At 39.2% G+C, this 24,011-nt stretch overlaps 1 protein-coding gene across 4 annotated transcripts in view; it reads right to left on the bottom strand.

The window, feature by feature from the left end:
* Nucleotides 1–331: 331 nt before the first annotated feature.
* The window catches only part of LOC111565026 (cadherin-6-like), a 90,933-nt gene continuing 67,253 nt past the window's right edge, over nt 332–24,011 (bottom strand). For all 4 annotated transcript variants that reach the window (XM_055006966.1, XM_055006965.1, XM_055006968.1 and 1 more), the window contains 5 exons: nt 11,866–12,002; nt 10,537–10,658; nt 7,855–7,972; nt 7,418–7,669; nt 332–4,888 (listed from right to left, as the gene is read on the bottom strand). In XM_055006966.1, coding sequence (XP_054862941.1) covers nt 4,386–4,888; nt 7,418–7,669; nt 7,855–7,972; nt 10,537–10,658; nt 11,866–12,002 — 1,132 coding nt within the window. In that variant the 3' untranslated portion in view covers nt 332–4,385. The remainder of the gene's footprint in view (nt 4,889–7,417; nt 7,670–7,854; nt 7,973–10,536; nt 10,659–11,865; nt 12,003–24,011) is intronic.

Genomic DNA, 24,011 nt, shown 5'->3' with positions numbered 1-24,011 from the left:
CATTCATCCACTAGTGTCACCATCTGCCTCACATCTGCCACTCATCCTCTAATAATCAAAATGTGATTTTTTTTTCCCCTTTTTTTTAAACCTCTCTCTAAATCCGATTGGCTGTGTAACAGATCTTAATTATAGATTGTCTAATTAACAATTTCCTCAGCTTCAGTCGCCTCTGGATCCAGCTATTTAACGACGGCCGTCACATTAATAACTATCTGACACACAGACTTGGAGTCTTTTATACTCAGATTTACTGAAGATAACACACCTGAGAGGGAGTTTAGATCACTGCTGTCACGTTTTCCTGAAAAAAAAACTCACAAAGACGGTGGATTTTTAAAGATATTTAATTGTGTCATATAAATATTCAGTACAAAATATCACGGTTTACAAAGCAGATCGATGAATGGCCCCTTACACTACCACAACCGCTCCGATTTTTGCTTCTACATTGACAAAACTCAACTGCTCGATCACATTGTCACCAACATAATATAGCGTAGTGGAGTCGAGGCCCCGGAGGCCCGACTGAGTCTACACACCAACAACCACAGATCTATTGTATCTGGAGAATAAAGGGGACATCATTGTCACCATCTAGTTGCCTCAAAAAAAAAAAAAACATTACAAAAAACCTGTTTCCTGTTATCTCAGCCGAGCATGGCGCCAATGCTCGGAGGCAATTATACTCTCCATAGGAAAACACAAGAGCGTCTTCGTAATGGCGATATGCTGACACCCCGTATGAAGACGGAAAAATGGTGAAGACCGAAGAAAAAGAGCCACTTTCGGTGAGTGCCACTGTCATGTTGATTTCCATTTGAGACCTCACATTGTACCTTGAGGTGGAGAAGCAGTTTTCCTTTTAGACTGAAGGGTTTTTAAACCTATTAAATGCTTATGGCAACACCGCCGCACTCGGAAAATGGCCACTTCACACAATGGGAGCTCCGGCTACAAGCTAATAAACAAAACAAGGGGAACACATGTACATGAGTGTCAAAGCGTTCTCCTCCTTCCCCCGACATCCTCCGTCTTATCAATTGGGTTGTTTATTGGGCTGATGGAGAGCAGAAGAAGAAAAAATGGCAATTATGTCATTGTGTTTTGTTATTACCATTTGAAATGCCTGATAAATGTCAGCCTCCTTACAGTTTGGCCTTTAGCTAAAGCGAGGGCACAGCTTGTTTTATTTTTTTGCGTTTTTTTCCCACCTGCCCTCCCTCTCAAGCTGTTTATTGGAGGTCTCAAAGTAATTTGATAATGTTTAAGATTCATTTTCACGTCCTCTTTGTTTTCAGAGTCACTCCTCAGATTTGTGTTTCTGCTGCAGGATGGCGCTCTGACCTTCTTCGCCCAGATGAGGACGAAACCTTCTGGGTTTGAGAACCTAATTCCACTCAAAGGTCAGGTGCTCCTCGACGAGCATCTTTATGGAAAAGGCTGTTTGTCCCAGAGGAAATCAGCCGGGTGAGGCCTGAACATTCGAAAGAGTACAGTAATGACTTTAAAGGGGAATACTGGTGTTAGTTTGCTTTTATTTTTTTGGCATGTTTGAACTGCTATGTTACATTACTTTACATTCCACTGCGCAGGACAGACGATATCCATCAAACAAGACTTTTATCAGGTTGGGCATCGAGAAATGTTTCAAAAGTAGTTATCGAGAAGACTTGATTTCAATTCTGCTCATCGGTTCCTGAACAAATTTTTCTGATTAGTCCTAAAGAAATGAACATTTGTCTTGATAAATTGTAAATCTAACAGTTTCTGTGACTGTCTTCTAACTACAACAATTGATGAATTAGTTGTCAACTATTAACTTTACTGCCAGCTATTTGGAGAAAAATTCTTAGATTCCGAATGGATGATGACCTAGTGGGTCCACCTTTAACACTGAGTTACATTAAAAGCAACACAGCCAATGTTAGGAAGCTACACTACTTTTGTTTTCTATATTTTAAACAATAATTCAAAAAAACAACAAAAGCAGAGCTGTAACCACTATTTGATCAGTTGTCAACTATTAACTTATCCGCCAACCAACATTAGATTCAAACTTACGGCCAACAAAAATAGAGCTGCAACTACTAAAATGCCAACAATTTAGATCATTTATTAGTTTCACCAAAGTTATTGTTCATTTTTTCACAATTTTTTCTGACATTTTAGAGATCAAATTACAAATCGATTGAGAAAACAATTGAGACTGAAAGTTATTGTTAGTTCCAGCCCCACTTTTAACAAATAGACTTCACTGTTGTTACAGTAAAAGTAGTCAAAGTTTCTCAAACTGTGAAGTCCACTAGTTGTTATTATGCTACTTTCTAGTCCTTTCAGAGGCCAAGAATAGGTTGGAATTTATGTATTCTGTAGAATAAGACTGTTGTTCTTGTAGTTGCAGCGTTGGCATCAATTTTGGGCTTTACATAGAATTTATCGGTTTTAGTGGCTCATAAGTTGCAGCTGTGTAAAAAACACAGTAACTACATTAATTCTTGTGATTTTTAAGTGTTTATGAAGATGGAAGTACTAATCCCACATTGTAGAAGTCTTGCATTGAAACTGTTACTCAAAGTACTCAATACGGGGAAAACCCCTTCTGTAACTTATAATAAAGTACAACATTAATGTGAAAGGAGGATTGTCGTAAGAATCTTAAGAACCGGAATCAATGAGCAGAATCGATCAAATACAAGCAATATCCATCCATCCATTATCTATACACCGCTTAATCCTCACTAGGGTCGCGGGGGGGGCTGGAGTCTATCCCAGCTGACTCAGGTGAAGGCAGGGGACACCCTAGACAGGTCACCAGTCTGTCACAGGGCTACATATATAGACAAACAAGCACTCACACATTCACACCTACGGGCAATTTAGAATAATCAATTAACCTCAGCATATTTTTGGACTGTGGGAGGAAGCCGGAGTACCCGGAGAAAACCCACGCATGCACAGTGAGAACATGCAAACTCCATGCAGAAAGATCCCGGGAAAGCCGGGACGCGAACCAGGGACCTTCTAGCTGCAAGGCGAAAGTGCTAACCACTACGCCACTGTGCAGCCCAAATACAAGCAATACCTAACCTTAATTTTATCTTAAAGAAAAACTTGAAACTAAGGAAGGTCATGTGGTACATTTATACTTTATTTCCTTATGAGAACAGTCTGACCCCAAAAACGAGAACATCTAGTTTGTAATTGTGTAGATTTGACTTTTGTAATTTAAGGCAACTGTTAATTAATTTATTGGACTTTACAGACGGACAGAATCAAATTTGAAATACTTGTTTCTGCTGCTTGTTGCACTGATTCAAATCCTGTTTTTCCTTCATCACTTGAACGGATAAAACGAACCATTTAGGGGAAGAAAATAAAACTGCGTAATGAATTTTAATAGTAACTAATGTAATTCGATGCTGTAGTTTCAAGCTCAGCTGTATCGTCTCGGCACTGATTCGACTTACTGATCCTCCAACATTTGTGGGGTAAAGTGAGCAAAAAAAAAAAAAAGGCTGACAGTACCAGTATTTTCCTCTAACTGAGCCTAGAATCTTTATTGTAGCGTAGAAAATAACACTGCTGTGTACTTCACTTCTCAAAAACCTGCTCTGACGACATTCAGCTCAAGATGGAAATATTTGGTATTTGGGCTCACCTCACAGCGGATGCTCGAAGCTGAAAAAATGACAAAGTGGTGCGTTTCTGAAGCCACAAATCCCACAATCCTGTACTGCTACTTTGAAGAACATTCTCTGCTTTTTGCTCCTCTCCTGTCCAATCCGGTGCAACATTCTTCCCGTGGCTCAAACTCAAGGGTGGTTAATGTGAGGCAACCGTCGCTGAAAAGGAGGGGGGATCATTCGGAAGATAGAAATCCCTAGAAAAACAAAACAACTGTACAGCGTATCGTATCATGTTACCGTACATACACAAGCTAAGATAGAACTCACAATATGCAGCATGTTTTTGTCCCAGAAACACTGAAAAATACATAGGCATATCTGTTGGTTTACAAAACTGCTTGTAGAGCGTGTCCATCACAGGCAGCTTTGGAAAAAAACGAACCAAAAGAAACTAAAACAAAAAAATATCAGTATAGATATATTTGGGCCTCGTGTACACCCCATATACACACACAAAAAAAGTCTCGACACAAAGTCTCTTTTTACTGTGCCCTCGCAAAAACGCAACTAACACGGACTGGACACACAAAGCCTACGTCTGGTCACCGGAGGGACAATGAATGGTGGTCAAAGGCGGCAAAAGAGCGCTTTGGACGAAACCGAGCTCTTTCCTCTGTCCTTTAACTCACCGCACATGCACCAGAACTGCCCGAAAGTTTTCTACATTACTTCCTTGTCTGTGTGCCAAGGCTCTTGTTAGGAATCCCTGTCGCTGTCATCGCCCCCGTACATGTCCGCCAGTTTCTTAAACCGCGGCCCCCACTCGCTCAGGTAGTTGTAGTCCTGGTCGCCCTCGGTAGTCACCGACTCCAGGGAGCTGAGGGACTCCGCCACCGAGCCGTTGCCCTCGTAGGCGTAGGTGGCGAGGGAGTCGTAAGGCGGCGCCGTCGGGTCACTGTCGTTGTCCTGGAGCCTCTGGTTGATGAAGTCCCTCACGTCCCCGTTATTGTCCCGGGTCGGGGGCAGAACTGGCCGTCGGACCGGAGGGTAGAAGGTCTCGGGCACAATGTCCCGCCGCTGTTTGCTCTCCTCGATGGCCTCTGGGTTTCGCAGTGTGCCGATATCGAAGGCCTGGGTGTCCTCCTCGCCACCGCCCTCGTCGTTGTAGCTGACGACGTTGTCTCTGACATCCTCTTTGGAGATGATCAGAGGCTCCTTCTTCCTCTGCCTCCTCAGGGCAGCGAACAGCACCACGATCACTGCAGGGAAAACAAAGAGAGCAAACAAAGAGAGTTTGGTGACTTCTGCTGTTGTTTCTTTGCTCCCTCTCCTTGTTCTGAAGGCCGGCAACCATCCAGGGGGAATTGTTGATGTTGCATGAGTGTTCACTGATGTTCAGGGACTTTGTCTGATTTTGTAGAGCAGCCTCTGCTACCACAAGGATGCATTATGTATTCCTCCCTCCTCAGGGCCACTGCTGCTTAAGAACCTATAGGAGGCCAGTTGAAGTACATAGCAGAATGAAGTGTGTGTGCTACAAAGTCAACTTCAGTGCCATTAAGGAGCATTATGACATGTGAGTGATGACTTGGAGGTGACCCAGCCTCTCTGACTTAAAGGGATGGTTCTTTGAAGTGGGCTTGTGTGGGTACTTATCCACAGATGTACAGTAGATCAACACGCCCCCAGTTTGAAGCAGCAGAGAGGACTGCTGGCAGGGAAGCTAAGCAGTGAACGAGGTCAGCAGCAAAATGTATTTCAGCCACCTAAGAAACTCAATCGCCGTTTAAGCGTGTGCTATATTTAGAATATTCTCACCAGTTTCCCTTGCCGATACACAGCCCTGTCCTTTAGCACTACATTTTATCTCCAGAACTTTCAAACACACACGTTACATACTGTATTATTTCACAGATCAGCAGTATAATCCAGTCCACGGCGCTGATGCACACAAATACGAAAGGGCTGTCTGCCAGCAAGGTAACATTATTCTATTCAGTGTGGTCGAATGTAGGTAGTACTTTGACCATGAATAAGTACCTTATACAATCCACTTCAACAAACAATACTGTCTCTTCAAGGCAAACATGGAATCATTGATTATACAGTTGCAGAACTGCATCCTGGCCTCAATGAAAACACAGTTATTAGTGTCTAAAAGCAATAACTGATTGTGGTTGTGAAGTTGTTTTCTTTTGCATTTTCAAGAAAGCAGTGATTTGTAGGCATGAATACTATAGCTGAAGCATCTATAGTTTGTTATGACTAATGGAATTGGCAGTAAAGGTATGTTTTGAGCTAATCCTGCTGCACTACTGATAGCAACAACTATTGTTTCCTTTGTATAGAATGAAGTCATACTCCCTCTGTCTGAGCTTCTCTGTTGGATGTTTTGGTGGTTGCTGGTTGTGGTTTTATGTTAGTGCATGTGAGGCACTCCCTATGTTTATAAATAGAGTAAGTGACTCCCAACACTTCGTTGTTAAACAGAAAGACAGAAAGTGCAGTACAGTGCTCAACTGGACCCAAAGAATTCTAAATAAATATTTAACCGATGAGTATCAGCACAAATATCACAAGTCCAATCCTTCATGTCACACAAGTGTCATAAATAAAATTCTTAACCCTTTGATGAACAACATGGGTTAAAAGTGACCCATATTCAATGGAATATGGGTCTCATGACCCATATTGTGCATCAAATGGTTAATAAATGCAACAATAGCTGACTAGACACATGCCGCTTGGATGTAGGAACCGCTAACATAGTTAATCCCAACTTCATTTAACATAAATGCAGCAGTCAGAGGTCATTAAGCATCACTGGAGACTTTGTCACGGTGCCCTTATTTTACTTAAACTCCCACAATGCTCTCTGCTTGATAACACAACGCTGCCTGTCTCCTCTGGACACTATATTATTTAACAATACAAGCGGCACACCCACATGCTATAACTAATCTGAAATGCTTGAAGTGTATTATGCACGAAATTGATGTCAGATTGGGATTTGATACGGGCAGATACTCAATAATAAACTAGTCTGATCAAACTGGAGGCTAAGAAAGTTAATCTGGACTTTTGGGTGTTTTATGTGTTTTCTACTACTGTGTTGCAGCTCTCGTCTTTCTTTCACTTCTGCTTCCTCAAGTGTGGAAACAGACATAAAGATCATGACTAAGTTGGAATGAAGGGACTGTACCTAAATTAGGCACATAACATAAATACAATAATTTTGTGTTGTTTTGTTTTATGGGGCATTGGGTGAACATTGGACTGCACTTTTTGGTATGGTCAGATTCAGTGGGAGGGACTCACATGCACACAAAATGTTGCTGGAATCACAACACTCACAGAGGAAGTGTGGCTTTGCTTTTTGCTAAAAATACTAATACTCCTCTATAGCTTTACATAGAAATTAACTGCTTGCTGCTTTATACATGTTCAAAATCTGGCTTTGAAAGCTGCATCAGGCAGTGGTTCTATGCAATAAAATAAAGCCCACATTTGAATAAAGCACAGTGTCCTGTTCAGCCAGCTGAGATGCTGTAGATCTTTGCTGCTGGAATCAAATTAAAAAGACAGCTGTGGTCACTGGCAGGATTATCCACCCACAGGAAGTGATAAATCAAATTAAGGGGCGAACTATAAAACTGTCTCTTTAACACCTGCTAGTGGTCGCTTTGCTTTAGGAAGAAGCTCTAAATTCCGGTTGTCAGTGAAGCCTCCCTGGTTAAATACAGCTCAACCTGAAAAATAAATGTGTTCCCAGAGCAGCCGCTACTCACTGAGCAAGATGATGACGCAAAGCAAAATGGCCACCAGGGCTCCAGTGCTGAGTCCTGCCCTCGCCGTCAGTGCCTCGGCATTGCACAGCTTCATGTTGCCTTCGCGGTCGCAGGTGCAAACCCTGATGGTCAGTGTGTTGGTGCTGCTCTGCATGGGGAACTCTCCGTCAGAAATGACCACGGGGACGTGGTAGACACTCTTCTGGAGGCTGCTGTAGCTGTTCCTCCGTGTGAGGATCCCGGCCGTGTTGTCTGACAACAACACAATATCCGGTTACTATGCAGCCATCAATAACCTGCATGAATATTTCACAGTCTACATGTGCCATGTGAGATATCAATAAAACATCCGCAGTGCAGTTCTAACAGTTTGTCACCATGTATACATGCCTCATGGGAACTTTTTACAGATGATTCCTCAGCTCAGAGTTTGTTACCTTTGTTGTCACGGACAGAGAAGTTGGCTTTTCCAGCAGCGTCCTGTGCAAGACCGAAGAAGAAGCGATGTCCTGCGAGCGGCTCGTCAGGATCCGTGGCGCTGATGGTTTGTATCCTCTGGAACAAGAAAACGACTGCTCAGTAACACAGAAACCTCCAGCAAACACATTTAACCCTCTGGAATGAAGATGAGGTTGTAAATGCTCACAGGGTTTAAGAACCAGGCTAATTCCTGGGTAGGTTTTCTGTGGTGCCAATGAAATCACAATGTAAAATATAAACAGTATTCATTTTTGACAGTCTGGTCAATATTTGTGCAATACTTCTATCACTGAAATAGGAAATGTTCTTTTAAGATGCATTTTCATGTTGAATTTTTTGTTACTTTTGTAATGTTGACTACAATCTTTTTAAAAATGTTTCCCCCTGCAGCATTTATCAGCAAAAAAACCCAAAGAATCGTCCTATTTCCAATTTTCTGACAGTCTTTGAACTACTCATCAATGACTTGCTGTTCCATTGGAAAACTTAACCAAATCTAAGTTTAAAATGTGATATTTTGCAGTTTTCTCTAAACAGATTTTGTAAAAACGAAAAGCCATTATTAGTTCAGTTATGTGACAAAAATTCTGGGATTATCCAACCGAAGTTCAGAGCAGATTCAAGATAAATATGGAAGCAAATTAAAAATGTCAGTTGTGAAGAGTTTATCTCAACACTGTCTACAAACAGCTGCATTTAAATTCTGTATCTATGTTAGTTTTTGAACTTTTTAACTGGATAGTTTCACCTCAGCTAACCTGACTGGTGTTTAATTGGTAGATTACTGGTAGCAGCTAAGTTTGGTAGAGCTGTAAATTGATCGTTTCTAAACAGATCAGTGTGATTAAATGAGACTGAGTAAATTAAGCACCTGGCACATGAAGGTACTACATGTTTTATACACAATAGGCCACATATAAGGTAAAAGGTGCTTCATGTAATCAGTGATATTAAAGTGATTAATTTCTCTCGGCGTGCGTCTCTCCAACAGTAAACCATGTAATTAAAGACATCCGCAGTACAAGCTCATTAATGTTAACAACAGCAGCTATGATAAATAACCTGGCTGTTTATTCAGATTAAAGGGATCCTTTGGTCTTTGGGGAATTGGCAAAGACAAACAGTTAAGGGCGAGCTAACGAGTAACAAACCTCGAGAGTTTTTCTGATGGTGTGCAGAGACACCAAACAAGGCTTAGAGGACTCAACAGACACACACCTAATACCTGTTTTATGTACATTACAGGAGTCACAATTTGGCAAATTAGCATGTTGTGGTTGGAGTAATGAGTACAAGTGTGGATTAAGCTACATTAGCTTAGCATTATGGTACTTCTAGGACCTGAAACACAGTATTTGTTTACTGTAGCACTGCTGGCTTTTTACTAAACTGCATGAAAGTTATCTTAGTAGTTCTGTCCCTGCCTTAATCAAAGTCCAGTGTCATGAATATACTTTAATCTACATTAGTTCTTGGGAGTAAATCTAAACATGTCAATCATTCAATCTTGCTGGTGTCAATGTTTACTGCACATATCTTAGAATGTTCTTTATTACAGATTTCATATGATAGGATTCTGAAATTCTATTAAAATTAGTCAAAATTCAATTACCAGTATGTCTGCTTGGGATTGTAGCTATTAAATATTTCATTACAGATATCTAGAGTAAAGTGAATAAAAATTACATAAGAGTTCTACAATTCCTTTTAGAGCTGGCCAATTTGAATTTGAGATATTAAAATGGAATTTCTACCAGTCAAAATATTGTAGATATCCTCAGTGATACATATCTGAGATTAATAAGCTAATTAGGGTGATATAATTGTGTTTTTACTGCTTCTAAAGGTTTTATTGGTTTCATTATTCTCTTTTCATTCATTTTAGCTTCATTGTCTGGCTTTGTCTTGTTATATTTGCTCTTGTTTTTAAAACTGCTTCATAAATTAGGTTATTGTGATTATCATTGTAACCGAAAGGGTTTGTTGATGTGTCCGACCAGCAATTATTGGTATCTGAAATGGGAAGTTACCGTTCCACCAGCTGTAACTCCTTTTCAAAGTGCCGAAATTCAATTAAACATATCTGTTATAATCAGTATTACTAATGATGAAGGATTTAGTGGTATCTATAATTACACTTTTCTACATATCTCTATATATAGATATAAATTAACATTTCAACGTGTCAAATTGTAATTTTCACAGGTGAAAACTAATTTGCTACTCGTCTGGCCCACTGATTAAATGTTAAAAGGGCTGCCCTGCTGGGGCCCCGAAACACTTTTTTTTTTTTTTTTGCTCGAGACTTGATTATGAGCACAAAATATGGGAGTTTACAAGTGAGACTGAAACTGACATTTATACCTCATGTGTCGCAACATTTGGGGGTTTTTAACTTGAGAGAAACGACCTCTTTCAGTCTATTCGGACGAACAAAGTGTCCTTAAAACTTTTAATCATGTAAAACTCTGCTCCCCAGAAACACTTGCTATATGGAATTGCTTAAAATACATGGAACATATTTAGAAATCAACCCCAAGGCCTGTTAATTACACACTAAAGTGGAAGCAGATGCATAATCCTGACGAAGAAGTGGTGATGAAACCATGACGACGGCCCAGTGTTTGGTAAGAACTAACCTGATTAGCCTTCGCGTTCTCACACACAAACGTCTCATAATTGGTGGCAAATGTTGGAGCGTTGTCGTTGACGTCCAGCACTCTGATGTATACCGGCACCCGGCTGATCTGCCGCGGGTTGTCTAGGAAACACAAAAGGTGGCCACAGTGAGTTTACACAAATAAGTACGTGTGTGCAGCTTTGGCCCTTCGTTTCCGAGCAAACTCATTAATATCTGGATGCTACACTTAGTTATTTCATTTCTAAGTGTTTTCTTCTCTGAGCTGCTGTTACTGATGTGAAATATCTCCATGAGAAGTTTTTCTGACAAAACAAATACAACTTGGTGGAGATATTATATTCAGTGCCTATTACAAGTATTCACCGTGCTTGAAGTTTTCCCCTTTTAGTGCTTTTCAGCATCAAATTATGGTCAACATAAAACAGATCTACAAGGTAATGCCAATTAATTAGTACAAATAAATGTATCATTAAGAAATAGAAGGAATGTGGCGCATGGGCGGTTCTGCTGGGAACAGGTCATCCTTAAAAATTAAGTGTTTGTAGCAAAGTATTGAGAAATCCTGGAGGACAACCTGATGCAGTCTGAAGAGAACTGCGACTTTGGTGAAGATTTGTTTTCCAGCGTGACGATGACTTGAAGCAAACAGCCAAAGCTACGCAAAAGTGGTTTAAAGGCAACAAGGTGAATGTTCTGGAGTGGTGGAGTCAGAATCCAGACCTCAATCCAACTGTGAATTTGTGGCTGGACTTAAAAAGAGCTCAGGACTGATGTACCACCTGGCAAAATGAGCAGTTTTGCAAAGGAGAATGGGGTAAAACTGCAGTGTGCAAGGCTGATTGAGACCTATCCAACTGCGGCCAAACATGCATCTACTGTGGTGAAAACTTGTGCAATCCCTTATTGTACATTTTAAATTTCAATTATTGACATTACTTTGCAGAAACCTGTTGTCATGAAAGAGTTCGCTCTTGTCAATAAAAGCCAAATTGAATTGAATGTTGGAAGGCAATAAAAAGGGAAAACTTCTGAGAGGGGTGAATACTAATATGTCTTCTGACATTGGGAATTGTAAGAAAAGATGTGCATGGACAGCTGGTAAAGATGAAGGAAGATCCGAGTTTACGGTGTCATCGAATTAAAACAAATTAGAAAAGAATGACTAGAATCTGAGGAGAATTATAGTGAACAAGTGCTGCTCAGGGGTTGGGAAACAAACAGCAGCTACCAGAGATTAGTGTCAACTCCAGAAATCCAATTCTTTCTGACAGAGCGGGAGGAAAAGGTGCGAACGGCCAACGTCTGCTTCCTGCCTGGCTGCACTTACTGAACTCGGTGGCGATGACGGAGATGTTATGCCAGGCGTTCTCCTCCCTGTCCAGCTCCCTGAGGATGAACACCGACCCGTTGCCGGCGTGGATGTTGAACACTCGGTCCATGTCCGTGCGTCGATCGATGGAGTACCTGCAACACACAAAAAGATCGGCGGTGTCAACTGGTGTCGGAAAACGCGTTCCCTAGGCAACGGATACAGGCCACAGTCACATTTACAGATCTTCTCAGGTGTGAATCAGGTCGGTTAAATTGACACTCAGTACAGTTAGAGTGCTTCCCCAAGCCTAAGCAAACATGATGGACACCTCTCAGCCTTCTGTTATTCAAGGACGTGAAGAAAAAGATTAATTTTAGCATCGGTGCAGCAGAAACAGAGGCCAACTTTGCTTAAGAGAACAAAATTGTTTTTTTTTTACCTGCGCAAATGAGCTGCAGGAGTTAATTACAGCTTCTAAACAGCTCAGTTTACAGAAATCACTAAAACGTTTCCTCAATTAGCCTTTGTGTTATCTGAGCAGAGGGATATTTTCAGGGTTGTAAGCCGGAGTTTTCACATATGTCTTTGAAACATTCGATGCAACTGAAATACTGCAGAGGTGTCATTCTAAACACAGTTTTAGGTATAACAGGCTACATTATATGTCGTGTCATTATCGATGATGTGAAGTCAGAGAAATTCATTCAAACACAAAATGAAACAAGTCTTTTTCCTGCTTGATCCAAAAACCAAACTCGATTCTCATTTTCTGTAATTAATCTACAAGAGAAGTCTGTCTAATAAAACATCATTAACTCCAATTCTAGGGTTCTTGGGTACACAGAGTGAGCACAAAATGAGCAAGAAACACTTTAGAAACCCTTAAAAGGAAGATGTGGTTGCAAAACTATGATGGTCCAGCCAAGTTTTATCGTCCACTTTATTAATGACGACCATCATTGCAAAAATGATCATATAAGTGAGAACAACTGACAATTATTTTAACTGTCGATGAATCTGTTGATAATGTTGATGACTAATTGATTAGTTGAGTCTAAAAAGTCAGAAAACTGAGAAAAATGTCCAAGATCATGTCCTGAAATGTCTTGTTTTGTCCACGACCCAGAGACAATCGGTTTACTGTCATAAAAGACAAAAGGAACCACAAAATATTCAACGCTAACCCCTGACAACTAATAGAATAGTTGCTGCAGCTCTACAAGGGACTTGCTAAGTTGGACATAAACTGTATTTATTGAGCATTTATTTTCCTATTAGCAGAAAAATTAAAGGTCACAATGTCAGTTTTTCCAGTAGTCTGAGTTGGAAACACAGTTGCTGAACTCCAAAATCAAACCTTAAGTATTGGAAAAACTTTTGCACAAAAATTATCCAGGCAGCGAGATACAACAACTGCATTAAAACTGTAAATTTTTAATAAACTGGACCAGGCCAGTTTTTATCTTTTTGGGGGGTTATCAATATTCCTATTTGTTATTAAATGATGACTGATAAAATATATAAAATTTAATTTCTACACAGAATATGCTTGAATAATTTACTTGTTGACAACCAGAACTTACTTTGCAGAAGATGCTAGGCTAACTCTATGAGTTTTACAGTGCTTCCTAGCCTGCAGCTAATGCTAATCGTACCACTGTAACATCTTCCTGAAGTAAGATCAACTTTAGCAATCTGCTTCAATTGACGGACATGTATCTTTAGCAGAGACACGACCTGGAAAAACTAAACAAGCATAAACCATTGCCACAAATTAGGATGTTAGCTAATGTCATAGCAGCTAAGTTCATGGCAACCATGACACATTAAGATCTGGGCTTTAGTGGCAGAATGGTGAAAGATTATGAAAATACAAGAAGAGCAGGAGACATCATCACTTCTACTTCTATTAAACATATTCAGTTACATTAATCATTGTTACTGAAGAAGTCTAGTTATGACATAAAGGTTTCCTGCTGTCAAATGCTGTTACTACACTGCCTGTCAAAAAAAAACAAAGTCGCCACCTGGATTTAACTAAGCATATAGACAAGAGCCTTCCATTGGATAATTACTGCAGTGATGAATGTGTTTCAGCTGCAACCACTTATTTAACCCTAGTGAATGCAGTGAGGAGCTTCTCATTTCTTAAACAACCATGTTGGAAGACATATCCTGTGGTCATGGAAAAGATGTTAATCTGTCTCAGAAGGGTCAAATTATTGGCCTGCATCAAGCAAAGACAGCAACTACAGAGATTTCTGAAACTACTAAAATCAGGTTAAGAACCATCCAACGCATTATTAAAACCTGAAGGATAGTGGAGAACCATCATCTTCAAGGAACACGTGGTTGGAATAAACTCTTAGATGATTGTAGGAAATCAATAGTAGAACTCACAGCTATGTTCAGTAGTGAAAGTAAGAGCATTTCCACATACACAATGGCAAGGGAACTCCAGGGATTGGGACTAACCACCTGTAGCTCTAAGAAAACCACTGATCAGCAAGTCAAAATTGAAATTAAAAAAAAAAAAAAAAGAAAATGCTTAATTTTGGTAGGTAGCAAAAAGAGCAATGGAAGAAGGTCATGTGGTGTGATGAGTCCAGATTTACCCTGCTCCAAAGTGATGGGTGCATCAGGGTAAGAAGAGAGGTGGATGAAGTGATGCCCTCATCATGGCTAGTTCCTACCAGCCTGTGGAGATTAGAGTTATGATCTGGGGTTGGTCAGGTTCAGCAACGTTATGTTCCCAAAGAATGAGGTCAGCTGACTACCTGAAGATACTGAATGACCAGGTCTTTACATCAATGAAGCATGGACATGTTCCAAGATGATGATACCAGGATTCATGGGGCTCACATTGAGAGTGAGTGGATCAGGTGCTGGAGAAGACTTTGTGCAGCGGTCCGACTCTCTCATCATCAATATAAGATTTTGGCAGAATGGCAGAATGAATGCGACTCTGGACAGAAATAAATGCTCTGACATTGCAGAAGCTTATCAAAACGATGCCACAGTGAATGAGTGCCAAAGCTAAAGGCAGTCCAACTAAATATTAGAGTGTGCATCTTTTTTTTTTTGGATGGGCAGTGTATATGACATTTAATGGATATTGGTTGTAAATATGGGTTATTATGGGTTTTCTTGATTGCCAATAATCAGTATCCGCCCTAGAAACACTAAATGACTGGATCCCTGAGGCTTGCCGTCTAGAACAGTCCGTCCTGTGGTGATGATGAAGGATTTTTCCCACATTAGAGCCAACAGGTTATCCAGTCGTGTTGTTTTTCTCTGCTTCCAGGACTCCTGCCATACATCAGTGTGATTAATGGAGAAGCAGGCATCAGGAGGGTCGGCGTAAGAGGAAGGAGACCCCCGAGGGGAGACTATGAACCGGGTCTCTGAATGCATCACCGCTCCCTCCCCTCGCCACCTCCCCCGCCTCCTCCAGCATCAACCCTTTCGGTGTCTTTATCCGAACCCTTCCTCCGCGGCACTGTTCCCTCTAAGCTGCGCATGTGCGCAATTGCGCACGACTGACACGGTCTCCGCACACACAAAATCTGCGCTGCGCACAAAAAAAAAATCCAACCTAAATTGTAAATAAAATAAACACGTAACAATTCATTCTGTGCTATTTTTCAGTGTGAGTCAGTGAGTGATCAGTGACTGGCTGCTGCAGCCAATGATGCGATTCACATATGTATTTACCATAGACTGTATATAATGGTATTTACGCAGCTAATCTACGTCAGGCGTCCTTATGTGCAGCCACCGTTGTTCTCATAGATATGAATGAGTAGATAGGCCACGCCCCTTTGAGCTGCGTGCTACAGCGAGGCTAAGCTAGTGGGGGCAAAGTTTCAGTGCATTCCGTTGATGTAGATGGCGTGAAAACGGAAACAACAAGTATGCCGGCTCACTGTGCTGCATACAATTACACACTGCGTCGTACGATTGAGACAAGGAAACTTGGAATGACTTTTCATAGGTAAGAATAGTTTTTGGCTCTTTTTTTCATTATGAAATCTTGAGTATGTCTCTTAAAAAACGTCATAGTATAGCCTTTGGTATGAAAAACGCCATCATATACATCGTATATTCTACAAATAAGTCAAAGCAAAGAGACATACATTGTAGAATTGTACTAATTGTGGGCTGACTGATTTGCAGATTATCAGTATTTTATTTTTTACTGATTTACGGGAATAAATACATTTAAAAATGGCGCTACTTTGGCTCTGAACCTTTATCTACTTGTAGTCGCTCTGTCTTCTGAGGTGATTTGATTGGTTATACGTCATGAATAAAACTCCTTTAACTTAACATCTGTAAACCAAACAAAAACGTATCAACAAAGTTTCCTGTTAGAGTTTGTGTTCTTCTAAGTTTAACTCCAAGATTTTAAATACTTTCATTTACTGCAAATGAATATCTACTCCAAATGTCTCACTAATAATCATTATCAGCCTTAAAAACCCACAAAACACCCCTCTATACTGGACCACACTTAGTACAGTCCGGTTCCCCCTTCTATAAATCTGCTTGGAATCTTCCACTTCCTGTTTGTCAAAGTGGCCTTCTACCTGGACAGGTTTTGTTGGAGCTCATGCAACAAACATTTTGGGTAACTGCACTTTAATATGGATGGATGACACTGAATTAGAGTCTGTTTTAATGAGACTGAGTTAAGATGTGTAGCTCTGTCATTAAATAGGAAATTATTTCTCAGAATTCACAGAGAAAAGTCTGAAATGTTTGCTAGGTTAGCGTCCCACATGTTCTTTGGCTCAGCTAAAGCTAACTCTCTCCAACTTCAGGATCTCTTGAGTTGCTTGTTGTTAAAATATCTTGCTAGAGGTGCTGAAGCTCAGAAAGTCTGAGATGTTTGTTCAGAATAAGCTCATTCTCAAGTCTGATCTGAACTGTCCTCTTTTGTTTGAACTTTACCTAAACTTAGGAGTTAATGACAGAGCAGCATATCCAGACTCAGTCTCATTTATGTAGAAATTAAACTTTAGTGTCATTCATTGACATTAAAGTGCAGTTTTTCAAATGTTTGTTGCACATGCTCCCGACCAAACCAGTCCAGGTGGAAGATGATGTGAAGAGAAAGCTCCAGAGGATGAATATCACACATTTACGTTGGAAATAAACGTCCTTTAATTAGACATTGTCATGCAAAAGTTGGATTTCCTTTTGTTGAGTGCTTTGTTGATGTTGGTTTCTAAATGTTTTTTGACACTCGGCCGCAAAGATTAAAACCTTTTACGGCTCACAAGCTGCAACAATTCACACATTATCAACTATCTTTCTGACTAAGCTAAGATAAAAGGTGATAAACTGCCTGATTCCTGCATCATGAACGTAAATCTTTTTGGTTTTTATGACAGTAAACTGAATATATTTGGGTTTGACATTTTATAAACCAAAACAAGAAATGAATCAACAGATTAATGGACAAAGAAAATGTGTTTTCCAACATATATGGCTGAATTACTCCATTACAAGATACATAGAATTTTAATTCAATTTTATTTATATAACGCCAATTACAGGTCAAATTGTCTCAAGCCGCTTTATTTTTATACATTTTTTGTCCTATTTGAAATATGACTAAGAAATTTAAAGTTCTTGACTAATCCAATTTATTATTTGGTTTTTAAGAGACTAATGGACAATTAAAATAAGTTTCTCCACTAAAACTAATAAACATGAGGTGAAATAGAAGGAAGAGTTTTAAATACTGCAGTCCCATGATGACAAGAATAAAGTTTGTCAACAAAAAGTAAATCTGCTGGTGGATTCCGTTAAAGTCCTAATAAATGATAATAAAGTGTGATACTAAAGGTTTGTGGTGCTAAAAATGTCCAAGTAAAGATATGAAGTTGAACATCTGGATGGAGGTTGATAAAAGTTGACCTCCCTTCATTTCTCTGGAGCGACTCCATGGATTTTATGGATGGTGGTTAAAGACCTGCTCTTCTAGTGGTCTTCCTTCTAGTTGCTGTAAAAAGTCAGTCCATCCTGACCGACTTCAACACCTCTTCATGACAACTTCTTCTGCCTCCGACCTGGTGGAAACTCCAGAAACTCGGGAAAACCCGTGGAGACTCGAAGAACTCGTCGAGACTCGAAGAACTCGTGGGGCGGGGGAAGGTGTGGTGGGTGGTGTGGGGAGGTGGGGGAGTAGAGGGGGGAGGCCGCCACCCACCTCCCCACCTACTCTCCGCCCTGACTCCACCCAGACTCCGCCTTGGCTCCGCCCATGTGGTCACTTGAGGAACTACGATGCCAAAGGGACGACGAATTTATTTCTTTGTATCTGATCTGTAGCTCAGTGAGTTAAGGATTTGCCTATGGAGCTGCAGGTCGCTGGTTCAAGACCAGACACTTCTTAAATTTTCTCAAAATCCTGACAAAGACAAAGAAAGAAAAAGGCCGGTGGCGGGTCTCGAACCTGCGACCTACCGCTTGGTAGTCCTCTTCTTATCCTCCTGAGCTACTCGCTCAGATACTAATTCTTCTTTTTTTTGCGCATTTATCATCTATTTTTTGGCGTTTTCGAGTTTTTTTTTTAACTCGAGTCTCGACTTGACCGTTTTTCTCAGGAGGTTGGACTTCGGGCTTTGTGCTGGAGGGTGGAACCCTCAATTCCAAGACTTTCCAAAGCCTCCACACCTCCCGAGTCCTCAGGACCTGAGCTTTCACACAGTCTGAGGGCTGAAATTTTCTAAGTCCCACAGTAGTTCTCTGTTAGATTGAACTTTCAGACAGTCCAAGGACTGATATCTTCTAAGTTCCTGAGTAGTTCTCTGTTAGTTTGAACCTTCAGACAGTCTGAGGACTGAAATTTTCTAAGTCCCACAGTAGATCTCTGTTAGATTGAACTTTCAGACAGTCCAAGGACTGATATCTTCTAAGTTCCTGAGTAGTTCTCTGTTAGTTTGAACCTTTAGACAGTCTGAGGACTGAAATTTTAAAAGTTTCTCAGTACTTCTCTGTTAGTTTGAACTTTCTGGTTAACAGAAGCCTTAAAACTTGTGACCATGAGTCTTGATTTCACATTTAGACCATCCATCTGAGTTCTTCTCAGACCTTCACCTGTGGGTTTTTTAGAAATCCCCAACAAACTTTGATTCTCTTCACTGAACAGTAAAGTTTGTGGAGATCAGAAGGTAACATTAGTTTGATCGATGCCTTCAACTACTAGTAGACTTTATCTGAAAAGCAGTTTTCTGAAATGAGTTCCTAGTAAATCTGTCCACAATCAAAACAAGAACATAGAAAGAAGAAATGTTTGAAGAAACAATTTGTTCTCATTTCAGACTAGAAAACGCTTTAAGACCTTGATCTGTTTATGCTCTTTTTCGTCGTTTTATTGTCTCTTTTGTTTAATTTGATCTTCTAAAGTCTAACTGGTGTCTTTTCAAATGTTTTGTCCTTAGTCTGATTCTTCTTAAATGTTTAGTTTTGCTCTTTTCTCACCTTTTATTCTTTTCTAATGTCTGATTTGATTTCCAAATGTTTTGTCTTTTTAATGTTTAATTGTTGTTTTTTCAAATGTTTTATCGGCTTGTTTGAAAAATTTTCCTTTTCTTTCCCAATGTTTAATTTTTCGATTAAATCTTTAAGGTTTTTCTTTTTAAATGTTTTACCACCTTTTAATGTTTAATTTTCTTTTCAAATGCTTCATTGTATTTTCTGTTTAATTCCTATTTAAAGTTTTATTGTCTTTAACATTTAATTTTCTAATTAAACAAAATGTTTTAATTAAATGTTTTGTCTTTTTAAATGTTTAATAATCTAATTAAATGTTTTGTATTTTTTTAAATGTTTAATTATCTAAAATATTTCATCTTTAATGTTTAATATTTTTGTTTAAATTTTTTTGTTTATTTTCATAATTACATGTTTTGTATCTTCTGTTTAATTATCTAATTACATATTTTGTCTGTTTAATATAATTTAATAGTATTTAATGTTTAATTTTCTTTTAAAAAGTTTTATTGTATTAAATGCTTTTTTCCTTTAATTGCTTTTTTTTAAATGTAGTTTATTTCTTTAATCTTTTTTTCTTTCAAGATTTTAACCCCAACCTTAAAAATTAAACAAACCCTTAAATCACAATGAAAATACTTCTGTTGTCACAATCATGAGTTAGTCAGTTATTCACTTTATCAATTCAACTTTATTTGTTTAGCACCTTTCACACAGATGACAAAACTAAACAAGCAAAGAGAAAAAAACTATGATTAAAACTATGACTAAAACTCAAAAACATAAAAAAACAACAACAACAACAAAAAAAAAAAAAAAGATTTAACACGGTAATAAAATCTTTTGTGTCCAGGGGATGGAGGGAGTTTATTGAAGTATTTTTGGGCTCACATGGTAAATCGTACCAAACCGTACAAAAACCAAACTAGCAAAACCCAAACGCTAAAGTGTCCTGCAGCCTACCAGAGAACCTCTGAGAACAGAGAATCAGGACAGGAACTCTTACCTTCTGGACAACCAACAAACAAGAATACAGAATGTGTCTGACCAAAAACCTCTGAAGACTCACTGCAGCCAAGATAAAGACACAACTCAGCTGTACCAAATCCACTAATCACTACACACATTAGCACCATGTGCTAACTGTGGCTAAAGAACCACATTTACCAAGACAACTATCCAGTACAAAGCCCTAAAACACACCAAGAAACACATTAAAGACGATTTTACTGCTGGAAGCTGCAAGCCAATGCCTAAAGAACAAACTCAAGGAACGGAGCCAAACCCAGATCAGTGGTGAAGAGAAGCAGAGGAAATGTTTGTCTGCAGCTAAATAAAGCAGGAAGACACTGAGCTGCTCAGGTGTTCCTGATAACACCAAGCAGCCACCTGGACAGCCAATAGGAACACAGCTTACTGGGAGTCCAGAGGGCTGGGTAAGTGAAGTAAACTTAGTTTAAAGTTGAAGCAGAAAGTTAACAAAGAAAGTTGAAAACCACCTTCTGATACCTGAAATCTCTGAGTTTTCACACAAAGAAAGCCTGAATATGTCAAACTGGTTCCATAGTAGAACCATCATTGTAAAAACATCATAGTATGGTGTGTTGCTCAAAAAACATTAGGACCCGACTGTCTAGGGTCGCCGAGGAGCAACACAAAAACAGGACAAACGCTGGTTTTCAGGGGGTTAGGAGGATATTTATTTGAAAGGGTAAGTTTACAACAACACAACATGTGAGCAGAAAAATCACTATCTGTCTTTAGTTCAGCTGAAAATATTAGTTTTTGTCTTTTTTCTTTTCTTTTCTTACACATACAGAAATGGTTTGATTGCAGTGATTGCCTCGAAAGGTTGTGCAATAAAATATTAATATTAATATTACCATTAATATTACCATCATTTTTGTCCAGGCCTGTTTCATGAGTTTATTTTTTAAAATAATTCTGTTGAACCACTGTTCAAAAGCAATGTCTGATTTTCATTGGTTAATTTTCATAGAATTTTTATTATTACTTTTGTCAGATTAAAATTATTTCTGTGACCATTGTGGGTTTTTCTTTCATTAACCGAGGGGTACCAACAATTTTGTCCACGTATGTATACCAGTAAAACTTCACTGATCTTTATGTGAATGTTCTTAAAGAATATTTTAGAGATGAATGATGACAGATAAGGGGACATCCTCTCCTGAAGATGTCTAAAATTGGACTGAAACGTCATAGTTTAGTATGTCATCCAAAATGTCTCAAAATCATCATAGTTTAGAATGTCGTCCAAAATATGAGAAAAAACGTCATAGTTTAGTATGTCGTCCAAAATGTGGAAAAAACGTCATAGCATAGCCTTTGGTATGAAAAAAACGCCATCATATACATCATATATTCTACAAATAACAAGTCAAAGGAAAGAGACATACATTGTAGAATTGTAGTAATTGTGGGCTGATTGATTTACTGATTAGCAGTATTTCATTTTTTACTGATTTATGGTAATAAATACATTTAAAAATGGCGCTACTTTGGCTCTGAACCTTTATCTACTTGTAGTCGCTCTGTCTTCTGGAGTGATTTGATTGGTTATACGTCACGAATAAAACTCCTTTAACTTAACATCTGTAAACAAAACAAAAACATATCAACAAAGTTTTCTCTTAGAGTTTGTGTTCTTCTCTTCTAAGTTTAACTCCAAGATTTTAAATACTTTCATTTACTGCAAATGAGTATCTACTCCAAATGTCTCACTAATAATCATTATCAGCCTTAAAGACCCACAAAACACCCCTCTATACTGGACCACACTTAGTACAGTCCGGTTCCCCCTTCTATAAACCTGCTTGGAATCGTCCACTTCCTGTTTGTCAAAGTGACCTTCTACCTGGACAGGTTTTGTTGGAGCTCATGCAACAAACATTTTGGGTAACTGCACTTTAATATGGATGGATGATACTGAATTAGAGTGTGTTTTAATGAGACTGAGTTAAGATGTGTAGCTCTGTCATTAAATAGGAAATTATTTCTCAGAATTCACAGAGAAAAGTCTGAAATGTTTGCTAGGTTAGCGTCCCACATGTTCTTTGGCTCAGCTAAAGCTAACTCTCTCCAACTTCAGGATCTCTTGAGTTGCATGTTGTTAAAATATCTTGTTAGAGGTGCTGAAGCTCAGAAAGTCTGAGATGTTTGTTCAGAATAAGCTCATTCTCAAGTCTGATCTGAACTGTCCTCTTTTGTTTGAACTTTACCTAAACTTAGGAGTTAATGACAGAGCAGCATATCCAGACTCAGTCTCATTTATGTAGAGATTAAACTTCAGTGTCATTTATTGATGTTAAAGTGCAGTTTTTCAAATGTTTGTTGCACATGCTCCCGACCAAACCAGTCCAGGTGGAAGATGATGTGAAGAGAAAGCTCCAGAGGATGAATATCACACATTTACGTTGGAAATAAATGTCCTTTGATTAGACGTTGTCATGCAAAAGTTGGATTTCTTTTTGTTGCGTGTTTTGTTGATGTTGGTTTCTAAATGTTTTTTGACACTCGGCCGCAAAGATTAAAACCTTTTACGGCTCACAAGCTGCAACAATTCACACATTATCAACTATCTTTCTGACTAAGCTAAGATAAAAGGTGATAAACTGCCTGATTCCTGCATCATGAATGTAAATCTTTTTGGTTTTTATGACAGTAAACTGAATATATTTGGGTTTGACATTTTATAAACCAAAACAAGAAATTAATCAACAGATTAATGGACAAAGAAAATGTGTTTTCCAACATATATGGCTGAATTACTCCAACATTACAAGATACATAGAATTTTAATTCAATTTTATTTATATAACGCCAATTACAGGTCAAATTGTCTCAAGCCGCTTTATTTTTATACATTTTTTGTCCTATTTGAAATATGACTAAGAAATGTAAAGCTCTTGACTAATCCAATTTATTATTTGGTTTTTAAGAGACTAATGGACAATTAAAATAAGTTTCTCCACTAAAACTAATAAACATGAGGTAAAATAGAAGGAACAGTTTTAAATACTGCAGTCCCACGACGACAAGAATAAAGTTTGTCAACAAAAAGTAAATCTGCTGGTGGATTCCGTTAAAGTCCTAATAAATGATAATAAAGTGTGATACTAAAGGTTTGTGGTGCTAAAAATGTCCAAGTAAAGATATGAAGTTGAACATCTGGATGGAGGTTGATAAAAGTTGACCTCCCTTCATTTCTCTGGAGTGACTCCATGGATTTTATGGATGGTGGTTAAAGACCTGCTCTTCTAGTGGTCTTCCTTCTAGTCGCTGTAAAAAGTCAGTCCATCCTGGCCGACTTCAACACCTCTTCATGACAACTTGTTCTGCCTCCGACCTGGTGGAAACTCCAGAAACTCGGGAAAACCCGTGGAAACTCGAAGAACTCGTCGAGACTCGAAGAACTCGTGGGGCGGGGGAAGGTGTGGTGGGTGGTGTGGGGAGGTGGGGGAGTAGAGGGGGGAGGCCGCCACCCACCTCCCCACCTACTCTCCGCCCTGACTCCACCCAGACTCCGCCTTGGCTCCGCCCATGTGGTCACTTGAGGAACTACGATGCCAAAGGGACGACGAATTTATTTCTTTGTATCTGATCTGTAGCTCAGTGAGTTAAGGATTTGCCTATGGAGC

This window comes from Amphiprion ocellaris, chromosome 22 (assembly GCF_022539595.1).
Source record: "Amphiprion ocellaris isolate individual 3 ecotype Okinawa chromosome 22, ASM2253959v1, whole genome shotgun sequence".
In the NCBI taxonomy this organism is placed as follows: Eukaryota; Metazoa; Chordata; class Actinopteri; family Pomacentridae; genus Amphiprion; species Amphiprion ocellaris.
The sequence above is the reverse complement of the archived record's forward strand: the minus strand, read 5'-3'. Positions and strand labels throughout refer to the sequence as shown.